Genomic DNA, 13808 nt, shown 5'->3' with positions numbered 1-13808 from the left:
ATGCAGACGCCCACCATATACATTTAAAAGGTAAAAGAACCGTGCCAGCAAAGTAGTCCCTTGTGGGCGTGTCTGTGTTGTGCTGAGGGCGTGTGCTGGGGGCGTGACAAACGCTGGGGGCGTGTGGTACGTTCCGCCCTTCATGCCATGTCTCATATCGTGTGCTGTGGGCGTGTGCTGGGGGCACGGGCGTGTGCGGGGCACAAGATTACGGAAAAAAAAGCGAGTGTTGTGCCCAATATTTTATTGTTTTTTCTTCCCAGGTTCTGTACATTCCAGCTCCGGGTGTCCACCCTCCTCCCTTTAAATACCCCTGCACCCCATAATCATAACCCACCCTTACTCCTTAAAATACCCAAACACCCTTAAACACTAACCCATCTTAACCCTATAAATATACCCTGTACCCCTAAACCCAAACCTATCCCTAAACCCTAAAAATACCCCTGTACCCCAAAACCCACACCTAGCCCTGAACCCTATAAATACCCCTGTACCTCAAAACCCAAACCTACCCCTGTACCCCAAAACCCAAACCTAGCCCTGAACCCTAAAAATTCCTGTGTACCCCAAAACTCAAACCTAACCCTAAAATAGCCCTGAACCCCAAAACCCAAACCTAGCCCTGAACCCTTAAAATACCCCTGTACCCCAAAACCCAAACCTACCTCTGAACCCTAAAAATACCCATGTACCCCCAAACCTAGCCCTGAACCATAAAAATAACCCTGTACCCCCAAACCTAACCCTGAACCCTAAAATACCCCTGTACCCCAAAACCCAAACCCAGCCCTGAACCCTAAAATATCCCTGTACCCCAAAACCCAAACCTAGCCCTGAACCCTAAAAATACTCCTGTACCCCAAAACCCAAACCTAGCCCTGAACCCATAAAATACCCCTGTACCCCAAAACCACCCCTGAACCCTAAAAATACCCCTATACCCCAAAACCCAAACCTAGCCCTGAACCCTAAAAATACCCCTGTACCCCAAAGCCCATACCTATCCCTAAACCCTAAAACTACCCCTGTACCCCATAACCCCAAACTATATCTGAACCCTTAAAATACCCAAACACCCCAAAACATATACCTCAGTACCCCAAAACATATACCCCTACACCCATACTTACCTTATCCAAACATTAAATAAAAAACATGCTTTTACCATTCATGCATTTACAACGAATTTTGTTGTAAATGTATGCGTGGTAAAAGCATATAAAAGGCACGTGGAGACAGAGCGATTTGCCTGGAATCACAGGATGTTCAGCTGATGCCGAGATTCGAACGTAGCTCCCCAGCTCTATAGTTCGCAATTCTAGAACTTGTGACGGGAGGTGTTTCTAAAAGTGTATGTCGGTGCTGGCCATCAATGAGAGACCTGTGCATTTTTCAAATGGGTGGTGAAAAAATATGAGTATGTTGCTGGAGATGTGGGCCGCCGTGCCACCAATGTACTTACCGGGGGAGGGTAAACACCCATTATTCCGCAACTTTCTTTTGGCATACCATCACTCCGCATACTTTCATTACGAAAGTACCATGACTCCGCAATGCCATTATAACGCATGGCATTACATTTTATATGCTTTTACCACGCATACATTTACAATGAAATTCGTTGTAAATGCATGAATGGTAAAAGCATGTTTTTTTTTAATGTTTGGATAAGGTAAGTATGGGTGTAGGGGTATATGTTTTGGGGTACTGAGGTATATGTTTTAGGGTGTTTGGGTATTTTAAGGGTTCAGATATAGTTTTGGGTTATGGGGTACAGGGGTAGTTTTAGGGTTTAGGGATAGGTATGGGTTTTGGGGTACAGGGGTATTTTTAGGGTTCAGGGCTAGGTTTGGGTTTTGGGGAATAGGGGTATTTTTAGGGTTCAGGGGTAGGTTTGGGTTTTGGGGTACAGGGGTATTTTAAGGGTTCTGGGCTACGTTTGGGTTTTGGGGTACAGGGGTATTTTTAGGGTCAGGGCTAGGTTTGGGTTTTGGGGTACAGGGGTATTTTAGGGTTCAGGGGTAGGTTTGGGTTTTGGGGTACAGGGTTATTTTTATGGTTCAGGGCTAGGTTTGGGGGTACAGGGGTATTTTTAGGGTTCAGGGGTAGGTTTGGGTTTTGAGGTACAGGGGTATTTTAAGGGTGCAGGGCTAGGTTTGGGTTTTGGGGTTCAGGGCTATTTTAGGGTTCAGGGGTAGGTTTGAGTTTTGGGGTACACAGGTATTTTTAGGGTTCAGGGCTAGGTACAGGGGTATTTTTAGGGTTCAGGGGTAGGTTTGGGTTTTGAGGTACAGGGGTATTTATAGGGTTCAGGGCTAGGTTTGGGTTTTGGGGTACAGGGGTATTTTTAGGGTTTAGGGATAGGTTTGGGTTTATGGGTACAGGGTATATTTATAGGGTTAAGATGCGTTAGTGTTTAAGGGTGTTGGGGTATTTTAAGGAGTAAGGGTGGGTTATGATTATGGGGTGCAGGGGTATTTAAAGGGAGCAGGGTGGACACCTGGAGCTGGAATGTACAGAACCTGGGAAGAAAAAAACAATGAAATATTGGGCACAACACTCGCTTTTTTTTCTCCGTAATCCCGTGCCCCGCACACGCCCACGCCCCCAGCACACGCCCACAGCACACGATATGAGACATGGCATGAAGGGCGGAACGTACCACACGCCCCCAGTGTTTGTCACGCCCCCAGCACACGCCCACAGCACAACGCAGACACGCCCACAAGGGACTACTTTGCTGGCACGGTTCTTTTACCTTTTAAATGTATATGGTGGGCGTCTGCATAGCCTATGTCCTTCTGCTGCAACTGCCCTTTCCAACGCTGTATTGAGTGTTGTGATTAGTGCTGTGGTTTCTGAGATTACCCGCCTCAAAGGTTTGGGCTCTCTCTTTATTATATTAGTATAGATATAGATATATATATATATGAAACACACTGCGTCATGCTTCGTCACTCCTCCTCCTATCGACGCCGGTGCCAGAAGCGGTGACGACAACCGCCTTACTCTTTACACAAATCTGCCACTCTGGAATTCCAAAGATGATGCAAAAATGACACACCAGAGGATAGCACAATTATGCTTTATTGTGCCCACAACAATGCGTTTCGGCGATGCCTTTTTCAACTTTTCATTTTTGCATCATCTTTGGAATTCCAGAGTGGCAGATTTGTGTAAAAAAATAAATAAATAATATTTATATATATATACATATATATATATATATATATATATATATATATATATATATATATCTATATCTATATCTATATCTATATCTATATCTATATATCTATCTATCTATATATATATATATATATATATATATTGCTTGAATGAACTGGCTGTACTTTTCAATCTTAATAATAATAACAAAACAATACATAGTATTATAAGGAATATAGGGCCATAATATCAAGAAAGGGCGATACATTATCCCTGCTTTTAGCGGCAGGAAACTGCTGCTAAAGCGGTGATAAATGGCTTGATAATATGCCCTTGTGAATTCCTATAGAAGCCCATGTTAACACCAGAACCTGGGCTTCTATGTGAATAGAAAGAGTATAAACCTAGATGCAATGAGGTTCACCCGATACTCCATCAATTGTCTATACATGATTGAAGGCTAAGAATATTTCTTTTCATCTTGCCAAATATAATGAAATGCAAGTTGCAAAGTTTATCACTTGGACATGGTTTTCCACTTCTTGTTCATGTTTGCCTTCACATGAGTGACCCAGTGGCTCAGTGCACTACTAGATATCCTGTGGAGGTCTTATTTAACAAGGTGGTCATGGATTTGAACCTGGTCGGTTCACTCAGCCTTTCGTCCTTCTGTGGGCTAACAAATAGTCGCCATTGAGTTGGGTAGCAAGAACTATCTGTTTCCATCAGTGGAGTACCAAGTTTGTCATGGATCCTAATGGAAGCAAATAAAATGGTCCCATTAGGCCAGACATCCTTGGCGTGGTATTCCCCAAACTTTTTGCCTTCTCTCCCTGATTTTTGTTAAACTCATTTTTGTTGGCATTAGGACTCTGTGCACTTTACGCTTTAAGCAATGCAAAAGTAAAATTGGTCTACATCTGATTTTCACATTTAATTTATTGTACGTGCCTAGTATTTGGTACTACATGTATCCGTGGGCCTGTAAATTAAATGCTACTAGTGGGTAGCAACACTCATTGCACTACCACTTAAAGTAGTGTTTTATACCATTTCTCAGGCCTGCCACTGTAAATTGCCATTTAAACCTAGCAATATAAACCTTTTGAGAGGCCTAAACCTTCCTTTTTAAAAGTTATACCTCACCCCGAAGGAAGGCCATAAACACACTTAGGGCAGGGTGCATAGTATTTGAAAACTAGGACATAGTTTACTAAGATTTACATGTTGTAGCACTGAAGAACTCCTAAAGTCATTTTCACTGTTTTGAGGCCTACCTCTCCAATAAACTAACACTGGATTACCTCATTACGGGGCATATTAACAAGGGCATTATCGACACTTTTTTGGCTTTAAAAGCCAAAAAAGCAGAGACAATATTTTCCCCCTATTTACAAGTGGGTGCTAACATGCATTAGCGCAACCAAACAGTGGGGCATCCCCATTTTCAATAGTGCCCTCCATAATTTCTCCCTTGGAACGAGATTGAATGCGGATTTTAAATCCACAAACGCCGCAAAGAGCAAACCCCCCCAAACCACCTCCTTCCAGTAGATTAACACAAATCTGAAAGCCTGATCATGTGGGACCGAAACCCCGCCTGTAAGGGTGTTAAGATGTCTCCTTCAGTTATCCATCCCTGGATCCTCCCCAACACTAGTCTCGCCACTATCTTTTGGGCAGCATCGATTAGACTAATGGGTCTATAATTTGCAGGTGCAGTGCGATCCCCTTTCTTATAGATCGGTATGATCTCTGCACCTGACCAGGATGATGGAAGCGAGGCTCTGCTAGCTATGGCATTTGCTAGTAAATTTAAATAAGGGACCTATACGTCTTCCATGCTCATGACGAGCTCAGCTCGTCATGCAGTACACTGCTCGTGTGCTCATGACGAGCTGAGCTCGTCATGAACAATGGGATTTAAGGGACTGCAGCACCAGGGGAGAATTGCTGTAGCATTCAAGGTGTTAAACAGATCTGCGGGGATGCAGTCTGGCCCGGGGGCCTTACCACTTGTGACTAGTTTCAGCACAGACTCCACCTCTCTGCATGAAAACTTCAAAGGTTCTTCCCATAATGCAAGAGGAGCGATCTCTTCACTACTAATTGATACCCTAAACTGGGCTTCAAAACACGTTACACATTGCTCAGGTTTCACATGGTTACATGGGGTCAGATGCTGCTGATTATTCCCCCATTTAAGAAGGTGCCAGAACTGAGTCATGTTTCTCCCGTTGCATGCCTGTAGCAGGTCCTTCCATCTATCTTCATCCCACTCTCTCTTGGCTTGTCTCTGGGAGGCTTTGTAGTTGGCTCTACACTGTTTAATGTCACCCTGTGACCTTGACTTAATAGCTGCCACAAGGGCTTTGTACGCCAATCTGCAAGTATTGTTATACCATGTGCTTAACTTATTAGGTTGAGTCTTATTACAAGGGCTCTTTTTAATAAAGAACTTTTTCAGGGCCAAAAAGAGTTCATTATGTACACCAGGTAAAATCGAATTTAACTCCCCCTGAGTCTTGCAATCCAAGAGTGACGTCATGGAGCCCAAAACCAAGTCCCTAATCTGTTTGATGTTACTCTCAATATACCCTTGCCCACCGTACCCTTCTCTGACCATTTGCAATAGTTACTATCTCGTGGATTGTTTCACCTTCCCTCTGTAAAAGACTACAAAAACGTCTATCATTAATCTTTAAAATCAGAGGGTTGTGATCGCTCTCTGGCCTCAACTGAACCTCCATATCAAGGACTGATGGCCATAATTCCACATTGACGAGAATGTAGTCTATACGACTACTTGTTCTACCGTTGTCAAATGTATTCGCTCCTTGTCTAGCAGACTGGGTCCACCCGTTAACCGCCCTCAAGCCCCTTTCCAAACAAAGCCCCTTCAACTGAAGGGCAGACTCCGACCATTTCCTTATTGGTTTGAGGTCCAGCTGTGGTATACCCCAAATTGCATCCACATCTTCGCTCAGCCTGCCATCTTCGCGATCTAAAGGTTCGAAGCACGTATTAAAATCCCCCGCTATGATCAGCCTACTAGCGCTCATTTCAGAAATTAGGTATCTTTCCAAGGTTGTTATTACATTTGAACTCCTACCACCTGGTAAACGCCCCGAATAAACATTATATATTGTTAGGTCTAGCCCATTTAATCAACTAACCCTTAAAGCCATTATGTCCGGGCAGTCTATGGTCAACTCCTTCACACTTACCCCCTCAGTCTGTCTTATCCAGCAGGTCAACCCACCAACTGACCGTCCTCTCGGACCCCTGTTTGCTGCCTTAAAAAAGTTTAGGTAGCCTGGGTGGAAAACTCCCTTCACTGCCCAAGTCTCCTGAAAGACCCACACATCACTCAACTCAATAAACAGTGATCAGTCTGTGGACATTGTTTTTGATACTAATCCTGCTATGTTCCAGGAGGATAGGGCCAGGCATGACTTCATAGGGCTTGGATCATTGATCCTATAACTTGTCCGACCCTCTACAACATTCCCAATTCCTGGTTGAGACTGATCTATGCTAGATGTTCCCAGGGCCAGCTGGTCCGTAAAATTAATAGGAGTGACCCACACATTGCTGTCCATGCGATAGCTCCTTCGTACAGCTGAAGATGTAGCACATGGGGGTGCATTGATACTCCAGAGCAAGTTACCATAGTATTTTGCCTAGTTCCCTCCTACCGTTATTTTAGCCCTCCTGCCGACAAACCGTGGTATGTTATCCCTCCCTCTCAGTCATTCATCGATTGTGATCGAGAAGTGTGGCTCACTGGTTAGAGGAGGCAGACCTGGAAGCAGAGGTCAGCCCGGGACCAGGGTTCAATTCCCGGCTCGGCGGGGTCTTGAGTCCTAAAATGTCCATGGACTCGACAATTCTCGCTCCGGTGCCTACTCGATTCACGGGTTCACACTCTGCGACTCTGGGCAATAGCTTGCTTAATCTCCACAACGGCCCCTCGCGGCGGGATGCCTGGCTTTCACCTTGCGGATACCCTGCCGGGGTTATCCCACAGGGGAATACCAGGACGGGTTCCCTAAGCAAGCGCTTAGAAACCGCTCGGTGATTTGCGCTATATAAATTCCTGTACATTTACATTTACATTGTTAATTTGTAACGGATAATTAACCAAATTAAAGTCACCATTATGAGCTTTCATTTCTCTATATCGGGGGATATTTCGTGGGTTATAAAAGTACCCTAAGGGTAGGATCCTAATTTCCTCAGCTACAGGGGTGTAATGACTAGACATCTCAAGAATGTATTGGACTAGGGAGGGGGACCTGAAACTCAGGACCACACAGTCTCCTACCATAGATTTGTGTGAAGGACCTACCCAGTGGATTTGACGCACCATTTTAAACTCGTCAAACAGTTGGTGCCTGATACCTGCCTGATACCTGTCTTTTTACTCACTAAATGAAGAGCCTTGTTTTTAAGTGTCGACCAGTGCTCATGGGTGCCCAAGGGTAGAGGTGGCACATTGGCTAAAACAACCGTATATGGGGTGGCTTCGGGGGGTAGATGGAGACTAGGTAGCATAGTAGTGTCCCCTTCTTTTCCCTGGGTAACCTGACCCCTTCTGTTTCCTTCTTCCTCTATTGGCTGTACCACCCGTGCATAGGTACCACTATTTAAGCTAGGGATGGGATGGCCAGACAGACTTATCCCAGGTTGTACCGCACCAAGGCTTGTTTGTACAGTTACCAAGTTTCCCTGCTGCATACTTGATGCAGGTCCTGAGGTATTGTGTCTGACTATCCCATTGACATGGGTAGTAGCTTGGGAGGTATTCCTTGTGTTACAATTGTGTAAACTTTGTTCTAGCTTTTCAAGCCTTTCAACCACTAAATCCAATCTCTCTGTTATAGGGTCAATAAGAGCTGCTAGTTGTTTACTTATTAGTGAGCATAGTTCCTCTACATTAGGCTCAGTGTTGGAACAGGTTACCTGGCTAGATTGGGAAGTTAACAGAGTTGGTTCTGAATTGGTGGCAGAATTAACATCCACGATGGTAACGCCCAACTTCCCAAAAACATGTACCCTATTAGGTTCCTTAGTAGTAGCTAATAAAGTGTGTTTGGCTTGTGTTCGACCTATTTTTGGTTGGTGGTTCGGCCATTTGACCTCCCGTGGCTTTCTTCCCCCTAGTTATTACCATAGCAGGGCTTTGTGCTCCAGCATTGGCTAGCTGGTTACCCATAATGGAAGACGTAGACACTTCATGTGGTCGACTAAGAGAAGATGATTGGCTAAGAGAGGTTATATCACAGGCTGGTTCTAGGTCATTACTTGGCCCTGCCCTTGTCCCGGGCTTCTCCCGCGCCTCCCGCGCTGCCGGAGCCCTCGAGCAGATTTAAAGCCCCTCCTGGCGGTTTGTTAATAACACGATGTTAGGCGCCGCTGAATAACCGGTAGAGGACTCTGGGAAACGTAGTCCTCGTCCCCGTGTTCCCGGTCACAGGTGTGAGCAACAGGCAGCAGGAATTTTGGTGCAGTCCCTCCTAGGACTGTTCAAGCGGTAAGTGGCAGCAGCGAACCAGCAGGGAGAAAGGAACAAGGATTGAGTGAGGGACTGCATTATATTCACACGGATATGGCGCAGCCTATCATTTCCCCCTGCGATGGTGCTAACAACTTAGCGCTAACGCAGGCACGCTTGCACCAGAGGGCAAGGGTGTCTGTGTGCAGAGGAGGCTTGTGTATGTACAGGAAGGTGTCCCTCCATGTACATAAACAATTCTAAATGCAATTCTCTCACTTTCATGCGTGCTGCTTTATGCAGCACATATGAAAGTGACAGAATGGCATTTTTAAAATTGGTTTGTTGTATGTACAGGAAGAGACACCTTCCTGTACATACACAAACCATGCAATTAGCTTTTTCCATGTGTGCTGCACAGGGCAGTACACATGGAAAAAGCAAAAACGAGGAGAAACAAAGCATTTCTCCTCGTTTTGCCTGTTTTAGACCAGGATGTCCCTGGTCTTAATTTTGGCGCTGCTTCCTATTTACGCTGCCCTTGTGAATAGGGGGCAGCTTCAAAATCAATGGATGTTGCGGTGGAACGCCCACCACAACAGCCACAGCACTCCCCTTTCACGCTAAACACAGCATGAAAGGGGGCCTTATTCACAAGGCAGCGTTAAGCCACGTTAAGTGGCTTAACACTGCCTTGTGAATAAGGCGAGGCCCGTATCACCATCACAAAATCACTGAAAGTGGCGTTGTGGTGGCGATAGGCGTTTGTGAATATGCTCCTTTGTCTTTCTCAGAACGAGTGCTGTACATAAACCCTCCCATGGCTTGAACACCTGTCCTCTGCTCCCTGGCTTGGGGCCTGTCTCTCTTGCTCTCTCTGACTGCCTTCCAAACCTCCTCCAAGAAGAGTCAACTTCCAACCATCCAGAAACACTCCGAAACGCACTCTGAAGGGGAGGGCAGGGTGAAATCAAAGCCGGCGCTGAGAATCCTGGGGCTCTTTCTTGCCTCTGGGCCCCGGTGCCTTTGCACCTGCTGCACTATTGATAGCTACACCCCTGGTTTCCATTGCCAAGAAGCCACGTTGGCAGAAAACAAGCACAAAAAGCAATACGATGCACTCCATAGCCATATATTTAGCAACTTAGGGCCCGATTTAAAGAACTAACTTAAGACAAAATCCTAAACTTGCTAGCCTTCTGTGAATACCAAAAATGAGTAAGTGCCTTCTGTGAATACCAAAATGAGTAAGCGCCTTCTGTGAATTCAAAAATGAGTAAATGGTAGTAAGTTTAGGATTTTTGTCTTAAGTTAGTTCTGTGAATTTGGCCCCACGTTCATTTCCAGTTGTCTCTCACCAGGCTGCAAAGACAATGATTGTTCATGAGCTGGTATTTTGTATTATGGATCAAACTTAAATATCCATATATATCATCTTTCCCACGAAAAGTCCCACATCTGGGAAACGCAGAAGGTGAACATCACCATCATCACCTGGGCATTAAACCCACCACCCCCCTAAACAAAATGCATCTGGGGTGGGTGCAGAGCACTTACTTGATCTTTGGTTTTTGATGAAAAACAGCTTGAGGCGCTCTTTGAACGTGTTTTCGTTGACGTAGAATTCGACCTGCACCCTAGAAGGAAACAAAAGAAAATGTAGATGAGTGACGTCACCTGGTGCTAGTTTTATTTTCAGATCCTTTAAAAAAGTGCATATTGTGCCAGAGGTTACTGCACTCCACTGAAAGATTGTGCTATGTGGAATTGTGGGACTTCTTATCTGCACAACTCTGTAAATTGTGTAACTTTAAGATCAATTTATAAGTTGACTTTGACTTTTTTCAGCAAAATAAGTGAGACAAAAGTCTGTATTTCTAATGTTGATACAAAAACCATCTGCTAATTATTATCCGTGGGAGAATTGTGCCTCTACAAAAACTGTCCCAAAAGAAATTTGTTTTTGGAGAATTTTGATAGATAAATACGTGAACATGAAAAACAAAACAAATAAATATGCTATTTCAAGAGCTGCAAAATTAGGATTTTTTCTCAGATCCATCTGTGAAACAACACATTTTCAAATATTTAATCATGTGACAATTTCAGTATTACACAATTTGGCCTTAGCATAGCTGGATGTAGAGTGTGCCACTGTTTCCAATTAATCTGAATAGTAGACAGACCTAACCACACTGATTTCACATTACACTTTGCCTAAAACAGGCATATTATAAAATGTGGTTACCATGTTTAGAACTTTGTTTTAGGCTGAGCACTTGGCGCCCTAGTCTCCATTGTATTTTTTATAACAACAGCGTTTGCAACATCTCATAATCAATAAGAGAGGAAGTGGATACTATATACAAAGAAGTGGCCTAGGGCTAGATATAGGTAAAAAGGTTTTACCGATTCTAAAATACTGAATTTTACCGATTCGGTATTTTAGAATCGGTAAAACCTATGTAGGTAATTATTCTGTATTTTTTACCGAATCGTTAAGATTCGGTAATTACCGAATCGGTTCGGTAATTGACATTCATTCCTATGGGCCTGGAGGCCCATAGGAATGAATGTCAATTACCGAATCGGTAAATACCGAAATACCGATTCGGTAAAATGTGAAATAGTCAAGGGTGGCAGGGTGTCACTTTGACACCCTGTTGCACCCCTGATTAGTGCTTGTGTGCCACATGGCACAGGTGTAAATGCACATATTTGCATTTACATAGGAATTCGTTATTTACCACCAACTAATAGTTGGTGGTAAATAACGAATCCTTAAAGCCCTGTAGCACTGTTTACAGTGCTACCTACATTTCAAAATACTGAATCGGTAAATTTACCGAATCGGTAAATTTACCTATTTGGTAAAATTACAGATTCTGTATTTTTTCATGCCCTACATCTCAGTATCCAAATACCGGTCGTTAACGGCCGAAAATCGGTATTTACTGCATCTGCAGGCACTAATGACTGTTAAGTGCCTGTTAGACCTGACATCATTGGCATGAGTCTCTCCTCCATTTTTTCTGTTTGCCTCCTCAGTTTACGATGTTTTTGCTGGTATATTGCTTTGGGCACTGTGCCACTGCTGATCAGTGCCACAGTGCAAGTGCTCCCTATGTGAAATTGCTGTATTGATTGACTTCCATGTTTGGCTTATTTGGTTTACTGTCAGTCCCTAGTAGAGTGCACCAGGAGTGCCAGGGCTTGTAAATAGAAATGCTGCTAGTGGGCCTGCAGCACATGTTGTGCCACCCACAAGAGCGGCCTAGTAAAAGTATGTCTGAAGGTCTACCATTGCTAGACCACGTGCAGTCTGACTGTCACGAGGACTGCGCAAGTACACCTACTTGCCAGTCCCTAAACCTTCCCTTAACTTCATGTTAGTCACCCCTATGGTAGGCCCACGGGCAGGGTGCATTGTAAGCATAAGGTAGGACAAGCCTGACAAGGTTGGCATGTCCTAATAGTGAATTACAGCCATATTCGTTTTTCACTATTGTAAGGTAACCTGCTCTCCATCAGTTAGAATGGGCTGCCAGGATTATTAATGCTATAATCCTAGCGGGCTCGGGGAGCATGGTGCAATGTCGAGTTTGGTATCCCTGAACTCAGGGTTTAATAACGCATCCGTTTGTGTGGATGGTTTTTGGACTCTGTGTTTGAAAAAAGCACTTTTAGAAAGTAGCTATTTTCTTGTCTAACTGTCTACCAGTCTCTGCTGGTTCTGGTGTGCGTGTGACAGGAGCTGGGTGGCTCCAGAGAGTCTGAATGAGTCAGTGTGGGATGAGTGGGGCATTTGCATTGAGAGTAGGGGAAGAGTAGCTCCTGATAGCCTGCCCTGCCTGATACAATGCTGGCTCCGCCCCCCGGCCAGGCGACTGATGACTCTGTGCCTGCCAGGGACTTTCCTGGCCCCACCTCCTGCCGGGCAGCTGATGGCCCTGCCCCTGCCAGTGACAATGCTGGCTCCGCTCCTGCTGGGCGGCTGAGGACTCTGCCCTGCACAGTGAATAGGCCAGGTGCCTCGGCCTGGCAACACCCACGACAAACCCAAGATGGGGGGAAATTCCCCTGCATGGACAAAGGGATCAAAGCCAAAAAGGGGTATAAGAGAAGGACCCCCGAACCAAGAATTTAGATCACTTCTGACAAGGAAACCTGAACCAAGGACAAGAAGCCTGCTGATCCAAGGACTGCCTACCCCTTCTGCCAGAGTGCTGTTTGTTGGGGGAATCCTGCAGTTGCTTCTTTATTTTTGCCAAGGAACCAGGAGAGAGAAACTGAGTGTGTACTCTCAAACTTGCTAAGAAAATCTCCAAGGGCTGGAAGAAGTGCCAGCCTCCTGTTGAAGTCACAGGGTCAAAGGACTTCATTTATTTGCTGAAAGTGCTTGTTGCTGGAACCTGAAAATCCAGCACCTCTGAAGAATCCAGCAATCTCGACGCCGACGGACGCCTCCGAATCCAGCTCGACATCGTGAGTAACGGCTCCAGTGTCCCGCACCTTCGACGCCGGCCGCCGGGCCCGATCGACGCCAGTAGCGACGCCAGTGAGTAGCGAGTTCGGCTCCAGCTCCAAGTGACCCTGTGTCGACGCCGCCGCTGATCGCATCGACTTCGAGCCCTCTCGACGCCGTGAGCGCTGCTCACTCTTGCAACATCGACATCGACGACGCTGTATCCTGCTTCATCCCGTGAGCGCTGCTCCCGCCTGACTTCGGTCGACGCCGCTGCAGATCGCCCCGACTCCGAGGCCCGATCGACGCCGAAGACGCGACGCCGGACATCTCGACGCCGCTGATCATCGAGTGCTTCACTTTTCCAAGGTACTGTGTTGTTGGGGTCTGTGCGACTCCGGGCTCGACGTAGCGCTCCTCGCGGTCGACGCCGAACCTTTGGATTAACTTTGCCTCGACGTCGTGTGACTCCCGTGTGGGTTACATTGTCGCCAAGAACTGTGTTTTAGAGAAGAAGAGTTGCTTTTGATACTAAAGACGTTTGTGCTAAGAAGAAACCGTGCTTGAACCATTATTTTTCCTTCCAAGAGTATTTATTAAGACTGTGGTATATTTTTGTCGTTAATTGGTCTTGTGCTAAGCCTTATATAAAAATCCTTATTTTTATAATACTAC

General features: G+C 45.3%; 1 protein-coding gene across 1 annotated transcript in view; it reads right to left on the bottom strand.

Moving 5' to 3' along the window:
• Positions 1 to 13808, bottom strand: part of KCNT1 (potassium sodium-activated channel subfamily T member 1) — a 739470-nt gene that overhangs the window by 683007 nt on the left and 42655 nt on the right. Inside the window, exon 3 of the mRNA XM_078640347.1 lies at positions 10226 to 10305. Within this exon, the coding sequence (XP_078496473.1) occupies positions 10226 to 10305 (80 nt within the window). The remainder of the gene's footprint in view (positions 1 to 10225; positions 10306 to 13808) is intronic.

The sequence above is a fragment of the Lissotriton helveticus genome, chromosome 5_1 (genome assembly GCF_964261635.1).
Source record: "Lissotriton helveticus chromosome 5_1, aLisHel1.1, whole genome shotgun sequence".
NCBI classification, from domain to species: domain Eukaryota; kingdom Metazoa; phylum Chordata; class Amphibia; order Caudata; family Salamandridae; genus Lissotriton; species Lissotriton helveticus.
Note: the sequence above shows the minus strand (reverse complement) of the source record. Positions and strands in the feature narration are given on the sequence as shown.